This window comes from Procambarus clarkii, chromosome 46 (genome assembly GCF_040958095.1).
Source record: "Procambarus clarkii isolate CNS0578487 chromosome 46, FALCON_Pclarkii_2.0, whole genome shotgun sequence".
Taxonomy (NCBI): Eukaryota; Metazoa; Arthropoda; class Malacostraca; order Decapoda; family Cambaridae; genus Procambarus; species Procambarus clarkii.
In genome coordinates, this window is record NC_091195.1 from 20,976,460 (window position 1) to 20,999,979 (window position 23,520).

A 23,520-nucleotide genomic window follows, 5' to 3' on the forward strand; every position below is an offset into this window, starting at 1 on the left:
TCACAAAGCAGTTATGCATATACCAGCCCGTCCTCCAAACAAAGATCCAAAAGTGATTCCATCCACCCGCCAAACCCCGTTTATGAATGAAAAGCGGTTTACACACGACTCACAACTGCTGACGTTCGAACACTTCCGGAACAAGTGCTTCACTGACGACTGGTGTTCGAACCACAACGCTGTAAATGCTTCACCCACGTACTACAAATACAAATAATCGCCAACAGAACCTAAACACCTAACCTAACCTATGCCTATTTATACACAATATGCTAATATATTATAATATTAATTTATACTTGAGAAAATTCCCGTTTTGAATAAACAGCAAGTTAGAATTTATGAATGCGTCTGTGGGGTCGACCGCTGGATGTAATGGATTTGAGTCGAGGACGGGTTGCATATACTTAGGAACGTGTACATCTTTCCTCAATTGTTGAAGGCTAATGTTACATTTATTAAACAGTTTACAAGCATGAAAACTTCCCAATCAACTGTTGTTATTGTTATAAATTGCCTCTTCGTGCTTCGGAGCTCATTAACTGTTTAATAATTGTAAACAAAGCCGCCAAAGATTGAGAAAAGATGTAGAGGTTCGTAAGTGCTTGCGTAACTGCTTCGTGAATTACTCCAGACCTTTCCCAGGAATCGACGCTACAGTAGTTGCCTAACTCTCGGGTATCTATTTACCGCTAGGTGAAAGGAAACGTGCCTAACCACTTCTGTCCGGGGACTTGAACCCAGGATCCCCAATTGTGAGTCAAGGACGAAGCCAACTTGACTAAGAGACCTTGATTAAATAATAATATACTTCTTACAAGGCACACACTAATCTTTAAAAAACTAAAATTGAAAAGTAAAGAAATTTTCTTAAAAATTTTTCTTAAAGAAAAAAAAGACACCCTCCCGTGACGGGAGATAACTCCCGTGGAAATAGGGAGAGCAGTGGGAGTAGATAGTGGAAGATAAGGAAGAAGGTGGACGGATGAGAAACTGGTGGATATGGAGTCATCCAAGGGGAAGTTAAGGGGGAGGAACAAGCAAAGTAATATTAGCGATTAAGAGCATAAAAGAATTAAGGAAATTGCAAAAGGCCTAATGGTCTATATGTGTTGGCTCTTATCCACTCAAACTCATGTGTGTCTAACCTACACTTGAAACAATCATGTGATCCCGTGTCTATCACGTCACCCGGTAATCTGTTCCACAAACCAACAACCCTGTTCCCTGTTTTGCCTGTGATATATGTATATATGTGTGTCTGGGTCTCAGGGATTCTTCTGGCAAGGTTTGCACCGGTTGACGAATGGAAGCTATTGAATTCAGTCGCCGTTTCTATGTGTGTTGCGAGTGTATAACCATCTCTGGAGAGTTATACACTTGCTTGTTATTTGATCCTTATCCTAGGATGCTAGAGATGGCTTTTCATGTTCCCTTTTTCTTATTTAAATCTATTCTCTTAAAAAGAAAATTTGGCTTTACGTACGATAGACTAAAGTATATTTGTTGGGTCTTAAAGTATATTTGTTGGGTCTTAATAACCCTCCGAAGGTTGATAGGTCAACCCAAACTGGGTGAGTGACAGAAAGTTCTGAATTACATAATAGGTTCTGGACTCCAATGAGCTAAGCACTGTACCAGCTGTAGCGAACTAGTGTTACATAATTATCTTTAAATTTACAAATGGTTAAACAGTTAAAAGAACTCATCTAGATGAGTTTCCTTATGAAGAACCCCGGGCCCCTCCCTCCCCTTTGATTCACAATATGGTGAAATGTGGAAAAAAGTTAATATAAGAAGCCACAAAGAAAACATTGTAGACGACATATGGCAACTATAGAGAGGTGCCAGTATAAATGAAGCGTTGGTGGCACTGTGCCATCTCTTGGACGGCTGAATCTTCAGCCATCATTCACAAAGACACAGCCCCCGTCTCCCGCCCTCTACTGAGGTAAGCTGAATATATATATATATATATATATATATATATATATATATATATATATATATATATATATATATATATATATATATATATATATATATGTCGTACCTAGTAGCCAGAACGCACTTCTCAGCCTACTATGCAAGGCCCGATTTGCCTAATAAGCCAATTTTTCCTGAAATAATATATTTTCTCTAATTTTTTTCTTATGAAATGATAAAGCTACCCATTTCACTATGTAATAGGTCATTTTTTTTTATTGGCATTAAAATTAACTTAGATATATGACCGAACCTAACCAACCCTTCCTAACCTAACCTAACCTGTCTTTATAGGTTAGGTTAGGTTAGGTAGCAGAAAAAGTTAGGTTAGGTTAGGTTAGGTAGGTTAGGTAGTCGAAAAACAATTAATTCATGAAAACTTGGCTTATTATGCAAATTGGGCCTTGCAAAGTAGGCTGAGAAGTGCGTTCTGGCTACTAGGTACGACATATATATATATATATATATATATATATATATATATATATATATATATATATATATATATATATATATATATATATATATATATATATATATATATACATAATCTGGAGAGAACATGTAGTGCAAGGCTTATGTATAAGCCTGCAGTAGTACACTCTAAGCATCTGGTCTGAAATTATTGGTATTTAACATCTTAATCGCAGTAATACTTAGGCTTCCCAAGATTATTTTCATGGCTTCATTTTGTACCTTCTTCTTCACCTTGTTTAGTCTACTCTTCACCAAAACAAGCTATGACAGGGGCAGCATAGTCAATAAGTTATCACAGTATGCCGTGTGATTACTAATGGAATATGAATCAGAGCTTTAATATAACAATATGCTTTAATATACCTACTTATCTCTCTCATCTCATTTTTCTCTTGTATTGTATCTTTATCATTTATCAATTCTGATTGAAATTACCCACTTAAAATTATCTGCTAGATTAAGGACCTGCCCGAAACGCTGCGCGTACTAGTGGCTTTACAAGAGTGTAAATACTGTACTATCCAATGTATTCTCACAAACCCAATGTACCTTCTTGTATATATATAAATAAATAAATAAATAAATAAATAAATGAAAGGTAATATATGATTAATATTTGTGGGTTATATGGATTTGTGAGCCCCTTGAAGGACCTTAAATAGACGAAGGTAGAAAAAGCCTAAGCTGCTCTATCCTTTTGAGATGTTAATTCACGATCTTAAGAAAACTTCCTACACCTCTTAACTATATAAACACAAAATGGAACCCTATGAAATTTTCTCGACACACAATCGGCAATTCCGAGTTCGAATCCCGGGTGACGCAAAAATGCTTAGGTGCGTTTCCTATCACCTCATGCACCTGTTCACCTAGCAGTAAATAGGTACTCAGGAGTTAATCAGCTTGTTATGGGGTTACATCCTGGGCAGGTTTAGTAATTTGACCCTTCCCTAGGGGAAGGGAGCACCTCGATACAATCCTAACATTTACTGTATATATATACACTGACTGTCTGTCCCCCGAAACAATGAAAAAATATTAAATTGGATAAGTTTAGATTTAGGAAAGACCTGGGTAAATACTGGTTTAGAAACAGGGTTATTGATTTGTGGAACAGATTAACATGTAACATAATAGAAGCAGGGGTCCCTGAGTTGTTTCAAGCGAAGGTTAGACATGTATATGAATGAGTTTGGGTTTATATGAAGTAGGAGCTGCCTCATATGGGTCAATAGACCTTCTGCAATTTCTTTTTATTCTCATGTAACCAGAAATCAACATTTCTGCAACTTGTATCTTGGTACACGAACAAGGGAACACAGGTTCAGTTGATTGACAGTTGAGAGACGGGACCAAAGAGCCAGAGCTCAACCCCCGCAAGCACAACTAGATGAGTACAGGTGGAAACTGAGTGCCCAAATGAGCCACAGAGACATTAGAAAGAACTTTAGTAGTGTCAGAGTAGTTAACAGATGGAATGCATTAGGCAGTGATGTGGTGGAGGCTGACTCCATACACACAGTTTCAAGTGTAGATATGATAGAGCCCAATAGGCTCTATTGCCCCCCCCCCCCGCAAGCACAATTAAGTGAGTTCTCCAGGCACGCAAGACTGACACAAACATGTTATTGATGTTTTAGATTCAGTCAGTGGGAACAAGACGTTGTAAACAGCCCGTAGTGGACTTACCTGGCACAGGAGCGGGGCTCTGGGCCCAGAAGCACGTACAGCCACTCAGGTTATTATACTCGGGCACGCTCAGCCACTCAGGTTATATACTGGGACACGTACAGCCACTCAGGTTATTATACTCGGGCACGTACAGCCACTCAGGTTATATATTGGGACACGTACAGCCACTCAGGTTATATACTGGGACACGTACAGCCACTCAGGTTATATTCTGGGACACGTACAGCCACTCAGGTTATATATTGGGACACGTACTGCCACTCAGGTTATATTCTAGGACACGTACAGCCACTCAGGTTATATTCTGGGGCACGTACACCCACTCAGGGTTATATACTGGGACACGTACAGCCACTCAGGTTATATTCTGGGACACGTACAGCCACTCAGGTTATATATTGGAGCACATACAGCCACTCAGGTTATATTCTCGGACACGTACAGCCACTCAGGTTATATTCTGGGGCACGTACAGCCACTCAGGTTATATACTGGGGCACGTACTGCCACTCAGGTTATATTCTCGGGCACGTACAGCCACTCAGGTTATATACTGGGGCACGTACTGCCACTCAGGTTATATATTGGGACACGTACAGCCACTCAGGTTATATTCTCGGACACGTACAGCCACTCAGGTTATATATTGGGACACGTACTGCCACTCAGGTTATATTCTGGGGCACGTACAGCTACTCAGGTTATATTCTCGGGCACGTACAGCCACTCAGGTTATATTCTGGGGCACGTACAGCCACTCAGGTTATATTCTCGGGCACGTACAGCCATTCAGGTTATATTCTGGGGCACGTACAGCCACTCAGGTTATATATTGGGGCACGTACTGCCACTCAGGTTATATTCTGGGACACGTACAGCCACTCAGGTTATATTCTCGGGCACGTACAGCCACTCAAGTTATATTCTGGGGCACGTATAGCCACTCAGGTTATATACTGGGACACGTACAGCCACTCAGGTTATATTCTGGGGCACGTACAGCCACTCAGGTTATATTCTGGGACACGCACAGCCACTCAGGTTATATATTGGGACACGTACAGCCACTCAGGTTATATACTGGGACACGTACAGCCACTCAGGTTATATTCTCGGACACGTACAGCCACTCAGGTTATATTCTGGGGCACGCACAGCCACTCAGGTTATATACTGGGACACGTACAGCCACTCAGGTTATATTCTCGGGCACGTACAGCCACTCAGGTTATTATACTCGGGCACGTACAGCCACTCAGGTTATATTCTCGGGTACGTACAGCCACTCAGGTTATTATACTCGGGCACGTACAGCCACTCAGGTTATATTCTCGGGCACGTACAGCCACTCAGGTTATATTCTCGGGCACGTACAGCCACTCAGGTTATTATACTCGGGCACGTACAGCCACTCAGGTTATATACTGGGACACGTACAGCCACTCAGATTATTATACTCGGGCACGTACAGCCACTCAGGTTATATTCTCGGGCACGCACAGCCACTCAGGTTATATACTGGGACACGTACAGCCACTCAGGTTATATTCTCGGGCACGTACAGCCACTCAGGTTATTATACTCGGGCACGTACAGCCACTCAGGTTATATATTGGGACACGTACAGCCACTCAGGTTATATTCTGGGACACGTACAACCACTCAGGTTATATTCTGGGGCACGTACAGCCACTCAGGTTATATTCTGGGACACGTACAGCCACTCAGGTTATATACTGGGACACGTACAGCCACTCAGGTTATATATTGGGACACGTACAGCTACTCAGGTTATATTCTGGGACACGTACAACCACTCAGGTTATATTCTGGGGCACGTACAGCCACTCAGGTTATATTCTGGGACACGTACAGCCAATCAGGTTATATACTGGGACACGTACAGCCACTCAGGTTATATATTGGGACACGTACAGCCACTCAGGTTATATTCTGGGACACGTACAGCCACTCAGGTTATATTCTGGGACACGTACAGCCACTCAGGTTATATACTGGGACACGTACAGCCACTCAGGTTATATACTGGGGCACGTACAGCCACTCAGGTTATATACTGGGACACGTACAGCCACTCAGGTTATATACTGGGACACGTACAGCCACTCAGGTTATATACTGGGGCACGTACAGCCACTCAGGTTATATACTGGGGCACGTACAGCCACTCAGGTTATACTCGGAGAGGAGTGTATATCTTTTTGTTGTTTCAGATTTAGCCACTCAGAACTTCTCTACTCTATAAATAGTTGGAGACTCTCAAATGAGTGTTCGACTTTACAGAGATGCTAGCCATTCAGAAGGCTTTGGAACATGTTCTTGCTGAACACCGACAACATGTTATCACACATACAGATTGAAGAACCGCCATTGAAACCTTGCAACAAGAACACATATGTGATAACATCCATCTGATCACAAATGTCTTATCATTCATGCAAACACTCAAACGACAAGGCCGACGGGTACTTATCAACTGGGTGCCAAGTCATGTGGGAATAATAGGAAATGACATTGTAGATGATGCTGCAAAACTTGCAACTAAGGGAAGAAATGTAGACATTTACATACCACAGAGTCTATCACAGATTAAGAAAGTAATTAGAAACAGAGCAATGCAGGTGATGTACAGTGACCACAACACAGCAGTTGCAACATCAGGATCTGCGGGTTGGTACAAGAATTCAACCAACTACGAACTACTTAGTTTGATGAAAGGGAATAGTAGAACAACAGAAGTACACTTACATCGCATCAGGCTTGGATACCCATGTGCATGGGGAATAGGCTTACAGGTTCCGGAAGATGAGAGGAAATGTCGACACTGGAGAAATGCCCGACAGACCTCTGGAACATTATCTAACACAGTGCACAGTTACAACCACAACAGACCATTGGAACATTATCTAACACAGTGCACAGTTACAACCACAACAGACCACTGGAACATTATCTAACACAGTGCACAGTTACAGCCACAACAGACCACTGGAACATTATCTAACACAGTGCACACTTACAGCCACAACAGACCACTGGAACATTATCTAACACAGTGCACACTTACACCCACAACAGACCACTGGAACATTATCTAACACAGTGCACACTTACACCCACAACAGACCACTGGAACATTATCTAACACAGTGCACAGTTACAAACCCATTAAGATTTCAACTTAGATTCAACAGAGCAGAAGAAGTTGTTAAACACATATGACAAAATCTTACTGAAGCGACCATACGAGTCATAAATACTCACACTCCGCCCAAGTAAAACAGAAATAAGCAACACTTAGTGGGCCAGCCAGAGGCTTAGGGCCCGCCCAGTGGGCCAGCCAGAGGCTTAGGGCCCGCCCAGTGGGCCAGCCAGAGGCTTAGGGCCCGCCCAGTGGGCCAGCCAGAGGCTTAGGGCCCGCCCAGTGGGCCAGCCAGAGGCTTAGGGCCCGCGCAGTGGGCCAGCCAGAGGCTTAGGGCCCGCCCAGTGGGCCAGCCAGAGGCTTAGGGCCCGCCCAGTGGGCCAGCCAGAGGCTTAGGGCCCGCGCAGTGGGCCAGCCAGAGGCTTAGGGCCCGCCCAGTGGGCCAGCCAGAGGCTTAGGGCCCGCACAGTGGGCCAGCCAGAGGCTTAGGGCCCGCCCAGTGGGCCAGCCAGAGGCTTAGGGCCCGCGCAGTGGGCCAGCCAGAGGCTTAGGGCCCGCCCAGTGGACCAGCCAGAGGCTTAGGGCCCGCCCAGTGGGCCAGCCAGAGGCTTAGGGCCCGCACAGTGGGCCAGCCAGAGGCTTAGGGCCCGCACAGTGGGCCAGCCAGAGGCTTAGGGCCCGCACAGTGGGCCAGCCAGAGGCTTAGGGCCCGCCCAGTGGGCCAGCCAGAGGCTTAGGGCCCGCACAGTAGGCCAGCCAGAGGCTTAGGGCCCGCCCAGTGGACCAGCCAGAGGCTTAGGGCCCGCCCAGTGGGCCAGCCAGAGGCTTAGAGCCCGCACAGTGGGCCAGCCAGAGGCTTAGGGCCCGCACAGTGGGCCAGCCAGAGGCTTAGGGCCCGCCCAGTGGGCCAGCCAGAGGTTTAGGGCCCGCCCAGTGGGCCAGCCAGAGGCTTTGGGCCCGCCCAGTGGGCCAGCCAGAGGCTTAGGGCTCGCCCAGTGGGCCAGCCAGAGGTTTAGGGCCCGCACAGTGGGCCAGCCAGAGGCTTAGGGCCCGCCCAGTGGGCCAGCCAGAGGCTTAGGGCCCGCCCAGTGGGCCAGCCAAAGGCTTAGGGCTCGCCCAGTGGACCAGCCAGAGGTTTAGGGCCCGCCCAGTGGGCCAGCCAGAGGCTTAGGGCCCGCCCAGTGGGCCAGCCAGAGGCTTAGGGCCCGCACAGTGGGCCAGCCAGAGGCTTAAGGCCCGCCCAGTGGGCCAGCCAGAGGCTTAGGGCTCGCCCAGTGGACCAGCCAGAGGTTTAGGGTCCGCACAGTGGGCCAGCCAGAGGCTTAGGGCCCGCCCAGTGGGCCAGCCAGAGGCTTAGGGCCCGCCCAGTGGACCAGCCAGAGACTTAAGGCCCGCCCAGTGGGCCAGCCAGAGGCTTAAGGCCCGCCCAGTGGGCCAGCCAGAGGCTTAGGGCCCGCCCAGTGGGCCAGCCAGAGGCTTAGGGCCCGCCCAGTGGGCCAGCCAGAGGCTTAGGGCCCGCCCAGTGGGCCAGCCAGAGGCTTAGGGCCCGCCCAGTGGGCCAGCCAGAGGCTTAGGGCCCGCCCAGTGGGCCAGCCAGAGGCTTAGGGCTTGCGCAGGAATATCCCTGCAAGGAAAAAAAAAGAACTCCATATAGGACGGGCTATAGTGAGCCCGCAAAGGTAGTTACAGTGAGAGGCAGTTACAGTGAGAGGTAGTTACAGTGAGAGGTAGTTACAGTGAGAGGTAGTTACAGTGACAGGTAGTTACAGTGACAGGTAGTTACAGTGAGAGGTAGTTACAGTGACAGGTAGTTACAGTGAGAGGTAGTTACAGTGAGAGGTAGTTACAGTGAGAGGTAGATACAGTGACAGGTAGTTACAGTGAGAGGCAGTTACAGTGAGAGGCAGTTACAGTGAGAGGCAGTTACAGTGCTCCAACTACACGACATCACCAACACTGACAGATGACAGATGGCAACTTTCCCGCCATCTGGAGGTTTCTCAAGGAACTGCAGGTGTTGATTTTCACGGTTGCTTTGCCTGAATTTACCTGAAAGCCACTAACACTAGTGGCCTCGACGAGGACAGAAAGCCGGCGGCTTGTCGAAGGGGTCCACTTGGGTATGGGGTCCACTACCACCCACAGGATGGGTATGGGGTCCACTACCACCCACCAGATGGGTATGGGGTCCATACCCATCAATATCCCAGCCTAATTCTGGCAATTACAATGTCACACTGTCTAGTGGATGTTTTATGTTGACTTATTCTGAAACTCCTGATGTGTGTGTGTCAGTTATTTTATTTATAATATATGTTGCAACATTTACGGTATCTTTATTGCAAGTTGGGTAATCAATTGCTTGAAGAGCTGACTTTGAATCTCAGAAAATGACTTTTGCAGATGTTTCGCTTGGCGGCTGTTGCCAGATTGGCGCCATGTATATCTATGAAGCGCGGAGTTGCCACGGCAACCAAGGCCACTACTCTGGGCGTCGTGGGATGCGGCAATGTTGGTAAGCCCGGCCTGCGCAAGGTTAAAACCGCCCCACTCTTAAAAGTGCACAGCTTTTTTGTCAAAACTTATTCCCAGAGATTCTGATTAAGGAGTGTGGATGTGTTGGACATAGGCCTATGGGGTGCAAAGCTTCATGGATATAGGAGAACACATTTAGCATTGTGTGGCTCGTATTCTCTAGGTTAATTATGTCATCCAAATTTTTACTGGATCCATATAGCGCAGCGTCTCATGAACCTGCATTCAAAAAGCACAATGCATCATATAGACCTGCATCCAATATATCTATATCTTTTAGAATAGGTTAAGTTACTAATTCAGATAATTTTCAAATTAGTGCTGAGAAAGTACTGCACATTTCTGAATAGGGTTCGCCTAATCCAAATAGGTGCAAAATAGTATCATTCTTACCCTTTATGTAACTGCAAAGTTATTTAGCGTTAGAAACACTGTATTTTATTACTTTGTAATAAATAAAATATAACGATAATAATGTATAGAATTCTAATGTACAATTCAGTATTTTATTGAAATATACTTTATAAGTATTGGTGCTTATTTTTAGGTCATCAGTCATGTTATTTTTAGTTAAATGTTTCTATAATATTTATCAATTACAAAATATACATTAGACCTAAATGTAACCCATAGCTAATGTAAACTGTGCTATATCACAGCTCAAATAAGGTTTAGTTACAAGTATCTCAGGCAGTTCGGCTTATAATAGGGATAGATCAACATGTCATCTTACAAATTACGTCTGAATTTAGCCGTATGGCCGAAAATAGTGAGCCGGAGGACTCAACAGAAAACGAGACCGTACGTCACTTTCGTGAGCAGATTTCATTTCAAATTACGTCCACTTTTGGCCATAGCGCGCATAGGAACGAAAAGCGACGGTATTTTAAGAGGACGGGCTGCTAGATGAAGTGCAAAGTGAGTGGACAAAGAGAGGAACACATACTAGAGCATTATATCTAATAGAACGTCGCATTTTGACGTAAAGTCTACCTAAGGCCAAAAATGATCGTACTAGAGAATGGTAGTGGCTCGCGAAATTGACATACTGTCCCGTTTTCTGTTTTAGGTCCTCTGATAAGTTAAGAGTGCGAGAACGGGTTGTGCTAAGACCAGGGGTGGTCACATCGCGGCTTGCGACCCACATTAGGCTCCTTGATCTTTAATTTACGACTAGTGAAAAATTCTAGAGAATTCGAATACTCTAGAAATTCGTGGAAAATCAATAAATTTGTTAAAGTTGATGTTTTTAAGTTGACTAAAGTTTATGCTTCTAAGTTGATTGAAATTGAGGAGTATAAGTTGGTTAAAGTTGATGTTTGTGCCCCCCAGGGCAGGCGGTGACCCATAATCTAGTGCGGAAAGGGTTCAGGGTGGTGGGGGCGTATGACCCTGACCCCGCCCGCCTGGCTGACCTGCCACCAGGGGTCCCCGCCCTCTCCTGCGCCAGGGAGGTCGCGGAAGCCGCCCAAGTGGTCATTACAGGTCAGTACGTCAACACCTTTAGCCGAGCACCACATAACGTCCCAGATTGTATGTATTCATGTATATATATGCATATTACCTTGTATATTATATTCTATCTACCCACAGCACAACGTCTTAAGACATCCTGCTTAATCTAGCGTTCCATCTGACAGCGCCACTTAATGAGCTCTTTATAATAGGTCTCCCTCGGCCACCGAACGTCAAGGCGGCAGCAGAAGGCCCTGAGGGCATCTTGGCCGGCCTCAGCGAGGGTAAAGTGTGGATTGACCACTCTACCACCGACTCTGAACAGACCAAGGTGAGGCTGGGTCTTTTAAACAATAAAGATTTTATACAAAATTTGACAATATCCTGAGTTACTTTACAATTTATTTAAATATTTTAGTTTTGTTTTATTATTTTTTATAAAACTGTAATATACATATAGGTATAGGTTCAGTACTAATTGTAATATCTTAATATACTAAGAAGGTTAGGTTAGGTTGTGGTTTTCTATTCAGCTTTTCAAGGTAAACTCAAATATTCACAATAAATTAGTATATCACATATGCACTTATTCATAAGCAAGATTATTGACTATAAGCAAGTGCGAGAACGGGTTGGGATCTTTATGGGTAAAGCAGGACTATATCTTGGGCCGCTTCGGTTCTTCAAGGTGCCTTACCAACCACTTGGAGTGGTCGGAACAGCGGAAGCCTTGCTTCCTGCAGGTCTAAGTTTAATTAACAATAGTTCATGATTGTTATAAACAATTTTGCAGTGCTTCGGAGCTCATAAACTTATTTAATAAATGTAAACCAGCCACCATTATTGAGGACAGATGTACGGGTTTCATAAGGGGTAAATGCTTGATGGATCCGGATTCATTCAATCCGGATTCACACATAAACACATGCTCCCATCGTGTATGGGTGTATGACGCACTAAAGTGCCTATTAGAGTGTACTGGAGTTTGTATTACCGGAGCGTGTATTAATATACTGGTGTATGGTGTATACAGAGGTACTGTGAAGAGGCCCTGGCGACAGGGGCCCACGTGCTGGAGGCCCCGATCACAGGGGGCCTAGAGGCGCTGAAGAAGGGCCAGATGGTGGTCTATCTTGCCGGCGAGAGGTCCGTGGCTGAGGCCATGAAGCCCATATTGGAGGTGAGTAGGAGGGGGCAGGGTAAGGGAGATAGAGTATCAGTACTAGAGTACACGACAAGGTATAAGTTCCACCTGTAGAATCCCAGGTTGTATGACTTATACCATGTCATGGTTCAGGGGTAAGGTGCGCGGCTTGGAGTACACAGGTAGAGGGTTCGAATCCCCGCATTGCTATAATATATTTTCTTATTGATATATCACGTGAGTGGGATTTCTTTGTGTTAAATACTACCATTAATAATTTTATCTAATAAGATTATTTTTCTTCTCTCTCTCTCTCTCTCTCTCTCTCTCTCTCTCTCTCTCTCTCTCTCTCTCTCTCTCTCTCTCTCTCTCTCTCTCTCTCTCTCTCTCTCTCTCTCTCTCTCTCTCTCTCTCTCTCTCTCCCTCCCATACAGGCATCGTACCTCGAAGTTCTCTATATTGGCGAGGTGGGGACAGCCATGTTGGTGAAGGTGGTCTCCAACATGCTGGCATGCGTTCACGTCATTGCCATGGGGGAGGTCCTCATGCTCGGTATGTTGGGACTATGTTGGGGATTATGGTAGGGAGGTATTTGGGTTTTCGTATGTTGGGGTTCTGTAGTGGGAGGGTATGTTGGGGATTATGTAGGTGGCGGTATGTTGGGGATTATAGTGTTGGGGGATTATGTAGGTGGTGGTATCCTGGGGGGGGACAATGTGGTATGTGGGAGGTATGTTTCTGCTAGTATGTAGGGGTATACATGATGATGGTGATATGTTGGGTATTTGATCTGTGGTAGAATTCTGGAGTGTGTGTGTATATATATATATATATATATATATATATATATATATATATATATATATATATATATATATATATATATATATATATATATATATATATATATATACTAGTTGATTTTATACCCGCACTGGGTCAGGTGATAATACAATAAAGGTGAAAACATGGGGGGATACATAAGGGATAAATGTGAGGTGAAACATAGGGGCTGCAGAAGGCTTATTGGCCCATACGAGGCATCTCCTATCTAAACACAAAGATTAATCCAGTGTAATTGGCCTGTTATGTTGGACATTGTCTTCTGTGTTGGCATCAATATGTTCTTGTCTTGTCCTTACTCTCATGGTGGGTAGAGTAAATAGTTCCGTGATTTGGGTGTTCATGGTAGGTCGCTCTATTCTTATGTGAATTGCCTCAAGAATTTGTAATCTTACAAATTACAAATTCTTGAGGCAATTCACATAAGAATAGAGCGACCTACCATGAACACCCAAATCACGGAACTATTTACTCTACCCACCATGAGAGTAAGGACAAGACAAGAACATATTGATGCCAACACAGAAGACAATGTCCAACATAACAGGCCAATTACACTGGATTAATCTTTGTGTTTAGATAGGAGCTGCCTCGTATGGGCCAATAAGCCTTCTGCAGCCCCTATGTTTCACCTCACATTTATCCCTTATGTATCCCCCCATGTTTTCACCTTTATTATATATATATATATATATATATATATATATATATATATATATATATATATATATATATATATATTATATATATATATATATGAGGGTGTTTTGTATGTTTAGCTACATTATATATTCAATATTACTAGAATAGTTTGACTTATTAATATCTATAAATATAATATTTGTCCAAGATTGAAGGCTAGATGCCTAGGGCAAGTCCCATTAAACTTTGGAGGACTGTTGATAGTATCAGAAGTATCATACGAGGATCGGCCCCTTCACAAATTCAGTAAATATGAAATATTTGTTCCAGAGTCCGTAGATTTTATCATGTATTTAATAAAAAGTTGAGTATTCAGCTACAGATATGAAAAATGAATGGTCAGATGACAAATTTTCATTCTGGGTGTAACTTTTCTGCTGCCAGTATGGAGATAATGGTTAATGGATAGTGATCTGGATAGAAAAGGAACGAGGTAAGAGTGTTAATAAAATATGGGCTACTTAAGCGCCAAGTTAGCTTAAGCTCAGCAAACTATCCCATATATATTTGACCAAAACGGGAACCGTAATTAATATCTTTATATAGTTATATAGTAAACAAAAATACTTACTAAGTTTAACCTCTGTAACTGTTAATTACTTTTGTATATGTTATATTTGTAATAAGATAATAATTTATTTATTAGTTTACTTTGTGAAATCACTTGTTCGTGGCAGCTAAACGAGCCAATCTGGACCTGAAGGTGTTCTGGGAGGCGATCCGTCTGAGCGCCGGCAACAGCTTCGTGTGGGAGACGGGAGCGCCAGTGGTGTTCACAGGCTCCTATGATCCTGGCTTCTCCTTGGCTCTTCAAAACAAGGATCTTCAACTAGGATATGACATGGCCAGGAAGTACGAGGTACGACCAACGTGAAGAATGAGAGAGAGAGAGAGAGAGAGAGAGAGAGAGAGAGAGAGAGAGAGAGAGAGAGAGAGAGAGAGAGAGAGAGAGAGAGAGAGAGAGAGAGAGAGAGAGAGAGAAAGAGAGAGAGAGAGTGAGAGAGAGAGAGGGAGAGAGGGAGAGAGGGAGAGAGAGGGAGGGAGAGAGAGAGAGAGAGAGAGAGAGAGAGAGAGAGAGAGAGAGAGAGAGAGAGAGAGAGAGAGAGAGAGAGAGAGAGAGAGAGAGAGGGAGAGGGAGAGGAAGAGAGAGGGAGAGGAAGAGAGAGGGAGTGGAAGAGAGAGGGAGAGAGAGAGAGGGAGAGAGAGAGAGAGAGAGAGAGAGAGAGAGAGAGAGAGAGAGAGAGAGAGAGAGAGAGAGAGAGAGAGAGGGAGAGGGAGAGGAAGAGAGAGGGAGAGGAAGAGAGAGGGAGTGGAAGAGAGAGGGAGTGGAAGAGAGAGAGAGAGAGAGAGAGAGAGAGAGAGAGAGAGAGAGAGAGAGAGAGAGAGAGAGAGAGAGAGAGAGAGAGAGAGAGAGAGAGAGAGAGAGAGAGAAAGAGAGAGAGAGAGAGAGAGAGAGAGAGAGAGAGAGAGAGGGGGGGGGGGGAGGGAGGGAGGGAGAGAAAGAGAGAGAGACACACACCAAACCCTTTCTAAAACTTCAGCACGGAAAGTTTTCAAAATTCCATATCCTCCTTCTTGAAACATTTCCAGACTGCAGCCTCTCCATCACTCCAACATCATAACACCATCCTAAACACCCTTGCTAGCGCCATAACTTCCCCCGTCTGTGTTTAAGGCACCCATGGACATACATCAAGCTACCCTGGCCATCTACCGGAGGACCCAGTACCAGATGGGAGCCGAGGCTGGCTGCTACTCCCCGCCCAAGATCCTCGAACTCGCTCTGGGAGAGAGCCTCAACATCCCTAACTTTAAGAACTGGAGCTACGACAACGAAATCTACAAGGGGTCGGTCGTAGTTTCCCACAACGGTGTGGAGTAGCTGGGATTTTCAAGAGCTGTGTTCAGGCCCTAATGATCGAAGTGCAGCTGTAGTGGCTTCAGGGATTTTCTTAGTTCTGTTTGCAGATTCTCAGAAGTTTACAAAATCGTAGAATACTTGTTGTCCACAAGGACTTGCTTGTAGCGGGCCAGAATACCACTAAGTAATTGAAGTCTACAAGTGACTCGTTTATTGTTATAATGGTTGAACTCACAGATAGCAAACTTACTATGCAAACAGCACTATAGTTCAAATGATTGTACGCACAATCAACACATCCTCATATTTGTACTATGTATGTATACATAAATATATATATTGAGCAATCTGTTTTGTAACTTAATTATTTACCACAAAAATAATTTTCGGATAAGAAAATTCGAGAATCTGAAATTGAAAAGTTTTAAATGAAAACATAGCCTAGCCTTATCTAATTTGTTTTAAGTTATCATAACCTAATCTAATCCTAAGTTAGATTAATTTAGGCATATATTATAATAGGTAAAGTTCTGTTGGATATTGGGTACCATTTGGTCCGGGAGACATCTCCCATAACGCAGGGTACAGTGGCGCCTCCACAGATCTCCAGTATCAGCTCTTGATACTGGTAATGGCTCAAATGGGCCACCACTTACGGGCTATTCATGCCTGTGCCACCTTTTGGGTGGCTTTATCAATCAATCGCTGGATATTACTTTTTGTTTCTCCATTAAAAGTTCCTGTTTTCAAATTCATAGTTTTCTTTTAATAAGTTACTTTATAATAGTATAACGGTAGACATAATAACTAGGGTGAATTTACTGTTGTCTTACTCTTAGGGGACCTCTATGCAAGAATCTATTGGTCATCTAATGTCGGCAGCATTCAAGACTCGACTACTGGAGGACATTAATTCCTTTCTTCAAAAAGTCAAATTTACCTGAGGGCCACTCACACTCTAGTGGCCTTGACGAAGACAGGAAGCATCTGCTGCTGGCTCCTTGCCTCCGCTGACGCCCGCCGTATGTCATGATCATTGTATCGTGTTGGATATGGAAATTCAATAGTGTTTTGGCATTGACAGCTTCGGCTGAAAGGCAGTTCCAAGGGTCTATAATCCCATTAGTGAGAAAGCATCTCCAGTTTTCCATCATACATTGTGGTTTGTTGAGCCTGCAACTGTTGCTCCTTGTTTGATTGGTAAATTAGATATTCATCATCTGCACTCGTAAACATTATTTATATATATAAATATAAAAGTTTATATAAACAATGAAATTATATTAACACTACTTGATACTTGAATGGTGCTAATTTAAATAAACTTAGTGCAGACATTATTATATTTCATAATTAATTATGCTAGTTACAGTTTGCAATTGATTAAAACTGCAGATTTTATACAGGATTGTTTAACAATACTGATTTAACTTTTACCTGTAGGTTCAATTAATAAGATTTTGCTTGTAGGCTTAATTAATAGGTTTGTATGAAAATTTGTTGAATATTATTTTATTTCCCGTAATTTATTGTTGTAATTAAAATTTAGCAATACTTGTAAGAGTTACAATAGTATTGTTATTATTTCAATGAACAATGATGTACTCGGCCTCTCAGTGTATGTACACTGAGAGTTTACTTTAGAGGGTTTACAGTTTACTAAGAGTTTACATAGTCCTCTACTATGTTTAGGACTAAGGAATCAGTACATAAGCTACCCGTCCTCTCAACTCAATGGTCGCGCTTTGTAAGCAATGGTAACCAATCTTACAAAAGCAACTTATTGTTGAGCAATAACCGCTCACAAATATGCACGTTTTCTATGCATTGAACTCGATAGGTTTTCTGGGCTGCTTGGGGTTGTATGTATTTTTTATATATACAAAGATTTCTTACAATCTTGCAAAGCCACTAGCACGCTTAGCGTTTCAGGCCGGCCCTTAATTCTAACTTTAACCCGGAATACGACCGGCCAAATCGATTTACAACCAGGTACCCATATGACACTGCTTTTGTCTGGTACATTAATTAAGCTCCAATATGTTTAGTCTAATAGGACGATTTGTCTGAAATGGGGTTAGCGGAGTTAGATCAAGTTAGGAAGGTGAATTTGATATATAGTGGCAAAGCCAAAGAGTGAACGGGTTATGTGTTGGCCTTAATAATTTTCCAGAGGTTGATAGACCCAACACAAATGAGGTAAACAAATGCATTGCCAGATTTGTGGCTTTATTGATCAAATAATTTGAGTATAGTAACATCCTGCAATAATACCAAGCCATATATTATACAATACATCTATATACAGTTTAAGCACTGTCTATTCACTATAACAATAAGCGAACTGCATATGAACAGCTTTTCTGCTAGAACAAACAGAACTTAAGAGAGTACATTACACCGACTTGTATACATGTGAGCCACAGCTGATCTGACGGTCACCAAAACAATAACAATCAAGCGAGCATCCATCCGGCACGACAATAACTCCAGCTACTTACAATAGATACAACACTTTTACTACCGAAAAAAATACGTACATGATGTAGTGTGGGTGGAGGAAAATATTGCACAGGTGCAATGTTGGTTACATCAAGAACTGCGTTCTTGTTGTAGCATTGGAACATTAAATGGAATATTGAGTGGAGACTTGTATTATAGAAAACGTTATTTTGCCAGACAAATTATCTCACGCGAGATAATCGCCTAAGATTATCTTAACTCCTTTGTATGTGTACTCACCTAGTTGAGCGTGCAGGGTCGAGCATCTGCTCTTAAGTTCTGCCGTTCCGCCATCTTAAGTTCAATGCAGTGACTTTGTTTCACTCATTTTTCTTATCATATTTACATTTAAAGTTGTGTTTCTAACAGGCTTCGACAACTTGCTCATCAAGTCCATTCCACGTGTTTACGACTCTAAGACAGAAAAAGTTCTTTCTGACATCCCTGTGACTCATCTGTGTTTAAGTTTCCAATTATGTTCTCGTTCTACTGTTCCATAATTTGAACATTGCTTTTATGTCTACTTTGTAACTCACCCTTAGTATCTTGTACGTCGTTGTCGTGTTTCCCCTATTACTTCTTTCATCCCGTGTAGCAAAGTCCAGTTCTTTTAATCTTTCTTCATAGCTCAGTCCCCTTTGTTCGGGAACGAACCTTGTTACATATTTTTGGATTTTTCTAATTTTGCTCTGTACTTCATTAGGTAGGGGTTCCATGCAGGGGCAGCTTACTCAATAACAGGCCTCACAAAGGATGTATACAGCTCACGGAATGAATCCAGGTTCCCTTCAGGAACCTGGAACCAGAACCAGAACCTGGAACCAGAACCAGAACCTGGAACCAGAACCAGAACCTGGAACCAGAACCAGAACCTGGAACCAGAACCTGGAACCAGAACCAGAACCTGGAACCAGAACCAGAACCTGGAACCAGAACCAGAACCTGGAACCAGAACCAGAACCTGGAACCAGAACCAGAACCTGGAACCAGAACCAGAACCTGGAACCAGAACCAGAACCTGGAACCAGAACCAGAACCTGGAACCAGAACCAGAACCTGGAACCAGAACCAGAACCTGGAACCAGAACCAGAACCTGGAACCAGAACCAGAACCTGGAACCAGAACCAGAACCTGGAACCAGAACCAGAACCTGGAACCAGACTTTGTCCAGGTTCCTGAAGGACTTTGCCAGTATGGCATATGCTCTCCACGATATTCTGCTCATGTGTGCCTTAGGGGGCCTCGTAGCCTGGTGGATAGCGCGCAGGATTCGTAATTCTGTGGCGCGGGTTCGATTCCCGCACGAGGCAGAAACAAATGGGCAAAGTTTCTTTCACCCTGAATGCCCCTGTTACCTAGCAGTAAATAGGTACCTGGGAGTTAGTCAGCTGTCACGGGCTGCTTCCTGGGGGTGGAGGCCTGGTCGAGGACCGGGCCGCGGGGACACTAAAAAGCCCCGAAATCATCTCAAGATAACCTCAAGATAACCTCTGGTGTTAGATCTCCAGTTATGTTCATCCCTAAGTCTTTATCTTTTTTTCAGAAGTTGGAAGTTGCCTTTCCTCCATCCTGTACTGTATTTGTGGTCTTCTTGTTCCAACTCCTATCTTCATAACCTTGCATTTGTCAGGGTTAAAGTCTAGCAGCCATGTCTCAGACCAGCTTTGGAGACTGTTTAGTTCATCTCGTAATGTACTACAGTCTTCCCCAATTCTGAGTCGCCTCATTTTTTTTGAGATATATACAAGAGTTGTTACATGGTTGTAGAGCCACTAGTACGCGTAGCGTTTCGGGCAGGTCCCTGGAATACGATCCCCGCCGCGAAGAATCGTTGTTACAACCAAGTACACATTTTACTGTTGAGTTAAACAGAGGCTACAGTTAAGGATTTGCGCCCAGTAAATCCTCCCCGGCCAGGATACGAACCCATGACAAAGCGCTCGCGGAACGCCAGGCGAGTGTCTTACCACTACACCACGGAGACTGGTGAGATCATATTTTTGGATTTTTTCTTCGCTACGCTATTAGTTTAGCAGCGTCAGGAAACACGGATAAGAACGAGCTTACTTCCTCTCTTGGATTGTTTACATATATTGAACACAGTCCCAGCAACAATGAAAGGTCGTAGCTCTATGACCAGTCTATGTGTTTGCAGTTCTCATTATTACTACTATCCCCTACACCTTACTTTCCTCCTCAGCTCTCTCTTGCCTATTTATTGCCTGTCTCGACCTCCTCATCATGGTTTACGGGCTATTCATGCCCGTGCCACCTCTTGGGTGGCTTAATCTTCATCAATCAATCAATCTCCTCATCACAATCGACTTGAGAATGGTCCAGGACGGACCGAAACGTCGTCGCCCTTTCAACTTCTAGTGTGTGGTCTGGTCAACATACTTCAGCCACGTTATTGTGACTCATCGCCTGCATATGTGTTTGCCAATCAATACAATCAACTATCGTGTTTATGACTGGTTTATCGTTGAGTGACTGGATAAATTAACTTTGTAACGACGAGCTGATTGGCAACTGACACAAAGATGAAATATGTAAACAAATATTGAATTGATACGACCTTCCCTTATTGAAGTCAATGCTATGTAAGAGGTCAAGAGCAACATTGCAATATAGTAGGCGTCCATCAGTCTCAGGAGACTATGGAGTTGCGCTCTGGTTGTCGGTCTGGAGTGGCCTCACCAGGGCGCAAAGCCAGGGTAGGTTGATTCGGGGGAGAAGCTGTTACCCATGCAGCAGGTCCCCCCTCTCCACGGCGCATGTGTAGTGATACAATATATCACTACACATATATAGTGCACTTCGGGCTTGCAACATCCAAAGTTGCAAGTAATCCTATGAGTATGCTGAGTATGTTGTTATCAACATACTCAGAAAGCTCTGCTCACACCAGTAATAAAAACAATATACTGTTGTTATTACGACTACACTACTAGTACTACCACTACTACTTGTACGACTACAACTACTAGTACTACCACTACTACTTGTACGACTACAACTACTAGTACTACCACTACTACTTGTACGACTACAGCTACTAGAACTACCACTACTACTTGTACGACTACAGCTACTAGTACTACCACTACTACTTGTACGACTACACTACTAGTACTACCACTACTAGTACTACCACTACTACTTGTACGACTACAGCTACTAGTACTACCACTACTACTTGTACGACTACACTACTAGTACTACCACTACTACTTGTACGACTACACTACTAGTACTACCACTACTACTTGTACGACTACAGCTACTAGTACTACCACTACTACTTGTACGACTACACTACTAGTACTACCACTACTACTTGTACGACTACACTACTAGTACTACCACTACTACTTGTACGACTACTTCTCCTCTACTACTGCTACTTCTCTACTACCAATGAATCATAAGTCACAGTTCCTGTACATCAGTAAGAACGTCGTTTTTCAACCGTATTGTTACTGTTGGAAGGATGTCGTTGGTAGCTGAGGGAAATTAATGCCCTCTCCGCCAGAGCCTGGAGAGGCCAGCCTCCACGACGAAGGCGAGGCAGGCGATAAGAAGCCCCACCAGGAGGAGGAAGATAGGGCCCTGAAGATGGACGAGGGTCAGGGGCTGGTTGCTGCCTCCGGAACCTTCAGGTGTCGCCTCCTGCGTGGCCCCGGATTGCACCTCCTGGCGGAGTTTCCTCTGTGCCTCATGTCGCGTCTGCGTCAGGATGTCCCCCATCCACTTATTGTAGAGTCCGGCCTGAGTAGAGAGAAAGAGAGATAGAGAGAGAGAGAGAGAGAGAGAGAGAGAGAGAGAGAGAGAGAGAGAGAGAGAGAGAGAGAGAGAGAGAGAGAGAGAGAGAGAGAGAGAGAGAGAGAGAGAGAGAGAGAGAGAGATAGAGAGAGAGAGAGAGAGAGAGAGAGAGAGAGAGAGAGAGAGAGAGAGAGAGAGAGAGAGAGAGAGAGAGAGAGAGAGAGAGAGAGAGAGAGAGAGAGATAGAGAGAGAGATAGAGAGAGAGAGAGAGAGAGAGAGAGAGAGAGAGAGAGAGAGAGAGAGAGAGAGAGAGAGAGAGAGAGAGAGAGAGAGAGAGAGAGAGAGAGAGAGAGAGAGAGAGAGAGAGATTAATTCTAATAATAATTTACAATTACAATTAATTACAATTATTACTTAACCTATACCTATAATAGGTTAAGTAATAATTGTAATTAAGAAGCAATAAGATGCTTATCTTAACATACTAAGAAGGATAGGTGAGGTCGGTGTTGTCTATGAAGCTTTTCAAGGTAAACTAAAATATTCACAATAAATTAGTATGTCACATATGCACTTATTTAATAAGTCAATATTGACTGTACGAAAGTGCGAGAACGGGTTACAACATCAGCACCATTCGCCCTTCATAAACCACCACCTTCCCCCCCTTCTTCAGCATCCTATCCCATCATCTCACCTCAATAACGGCGTTGATAACCCTGTCGAAGGCTTCCCTGTAGGGGGCGTCGTGGGGGATGGGCCAAGCGTTGAGGCCAGGCAGGATCCCTTCCCGCCCGACGTAGAGACGCGTGGTACCGTCCGCCAGAGTGAAGTGCTCAGCGATCACCAGCTCCAGGTACCTCCTTCCGTCGACGTGCGCCTGTCTGGAGAGACAGGACGGCCCGAGTGTACTTTGCCCTCTGAAATAACTACGTACAGTACTAGGTCATGGGATCAATGTCCCCGTGGGCTCGGTCTACGATCTGACCTCCTGGTATAACGACAAGGAGCTGAGGTATGAGGAAAAGGAGCTGGGATACGAGGACATGGAGCTGGGACACGAGGACAAGGAACTGGGATATGAGGTCAAGGAGATGGGATATGAGGACAAGGAGCTGGGGTGCGAGGACAAGGAGCTGGGATACGAGGACAAGGAACTGGGATATGAGGTCAAGGAGATGGGATATGAGGACAAGGAGCTGGGGTGCGAGGACAAGGAGCTGGGATACGAGGATAAGGAGCTGGGATATGAGGACAAGGAGCTGGGATACGAGGACAAGGAGCTGGGATACGAGGATAAGGAGCTGGGATATGAGGACAAGGAGCTGGGATATGAGGACAAGGAGCTGGAATACGAGGACAAGGAGCTGGGATATACGAGGACAAGGAGCTGGGA

At 44.2% G+C, this 23,520-nt stretch overlaps 2 protein-coding genes across 2 annotated transcripts in view; one reads left to right on the forward strand and one right to left on the reverse strand.

The window, feature by feature from the left end:
- The first annotated feature begins 1,828 nt into the window (after positions 1 to 1,828).
- Positions 1,829 to 16,209, forward strand: LOC123770455 (2-hydroxy-3-oxopropionate reductase). Its single transcript, XM_045762302.2, has 8 exons — positions 1,829 to 1,951; positions 9,722 to 9,833; positions 11,186 to 11,338; positions 11,521 to 11,639; positions 12,342 to 12,488; positions 12,887 to 13,004; positions 14,675 to 14,856; positions 15,673 to 16,209. The coding sequence occupies exons 2-8, from the start codon at positions 9,722 to 9,724 to the stop codon at positions 15,877 to 15,879; spliced, it is 1,038 nt and encodes a 345-aa protein (XP_045618258.1). The 5' UTR covers positions 1,829 to 1,951; the 3' UTR covers positions 15,880 to 16,209.
- A 4,712-nt stretch (positions 16,210 to 20,921) lies between these two features.
- Positions 20,922 to 23,520, reverse strand: part of LOC138350563 (ionotropic receptor 21a-like) — a 35,937-nt gene continuing 33,338 nt past the window's right edge. Inside the window, exons 11-12 of the mRNA XM_069301576.1 lie at positions 22,822 to 23,008; positions 20,922 to 22,129 (exon numbers count right to left, since the gene is read on the reverse strand). Coding sequence (XP_069157677.1) covers positions 21,875 to 22,129; positions 22,822 to 23,008 — 442 coding nt within the window. The 3' untranslated portion in view covers positions 20,922 to 21,874. The remainder of the gene's footprint in view (positions 22,130 to 22,821; positions 23,009 to 23,520) is intronic.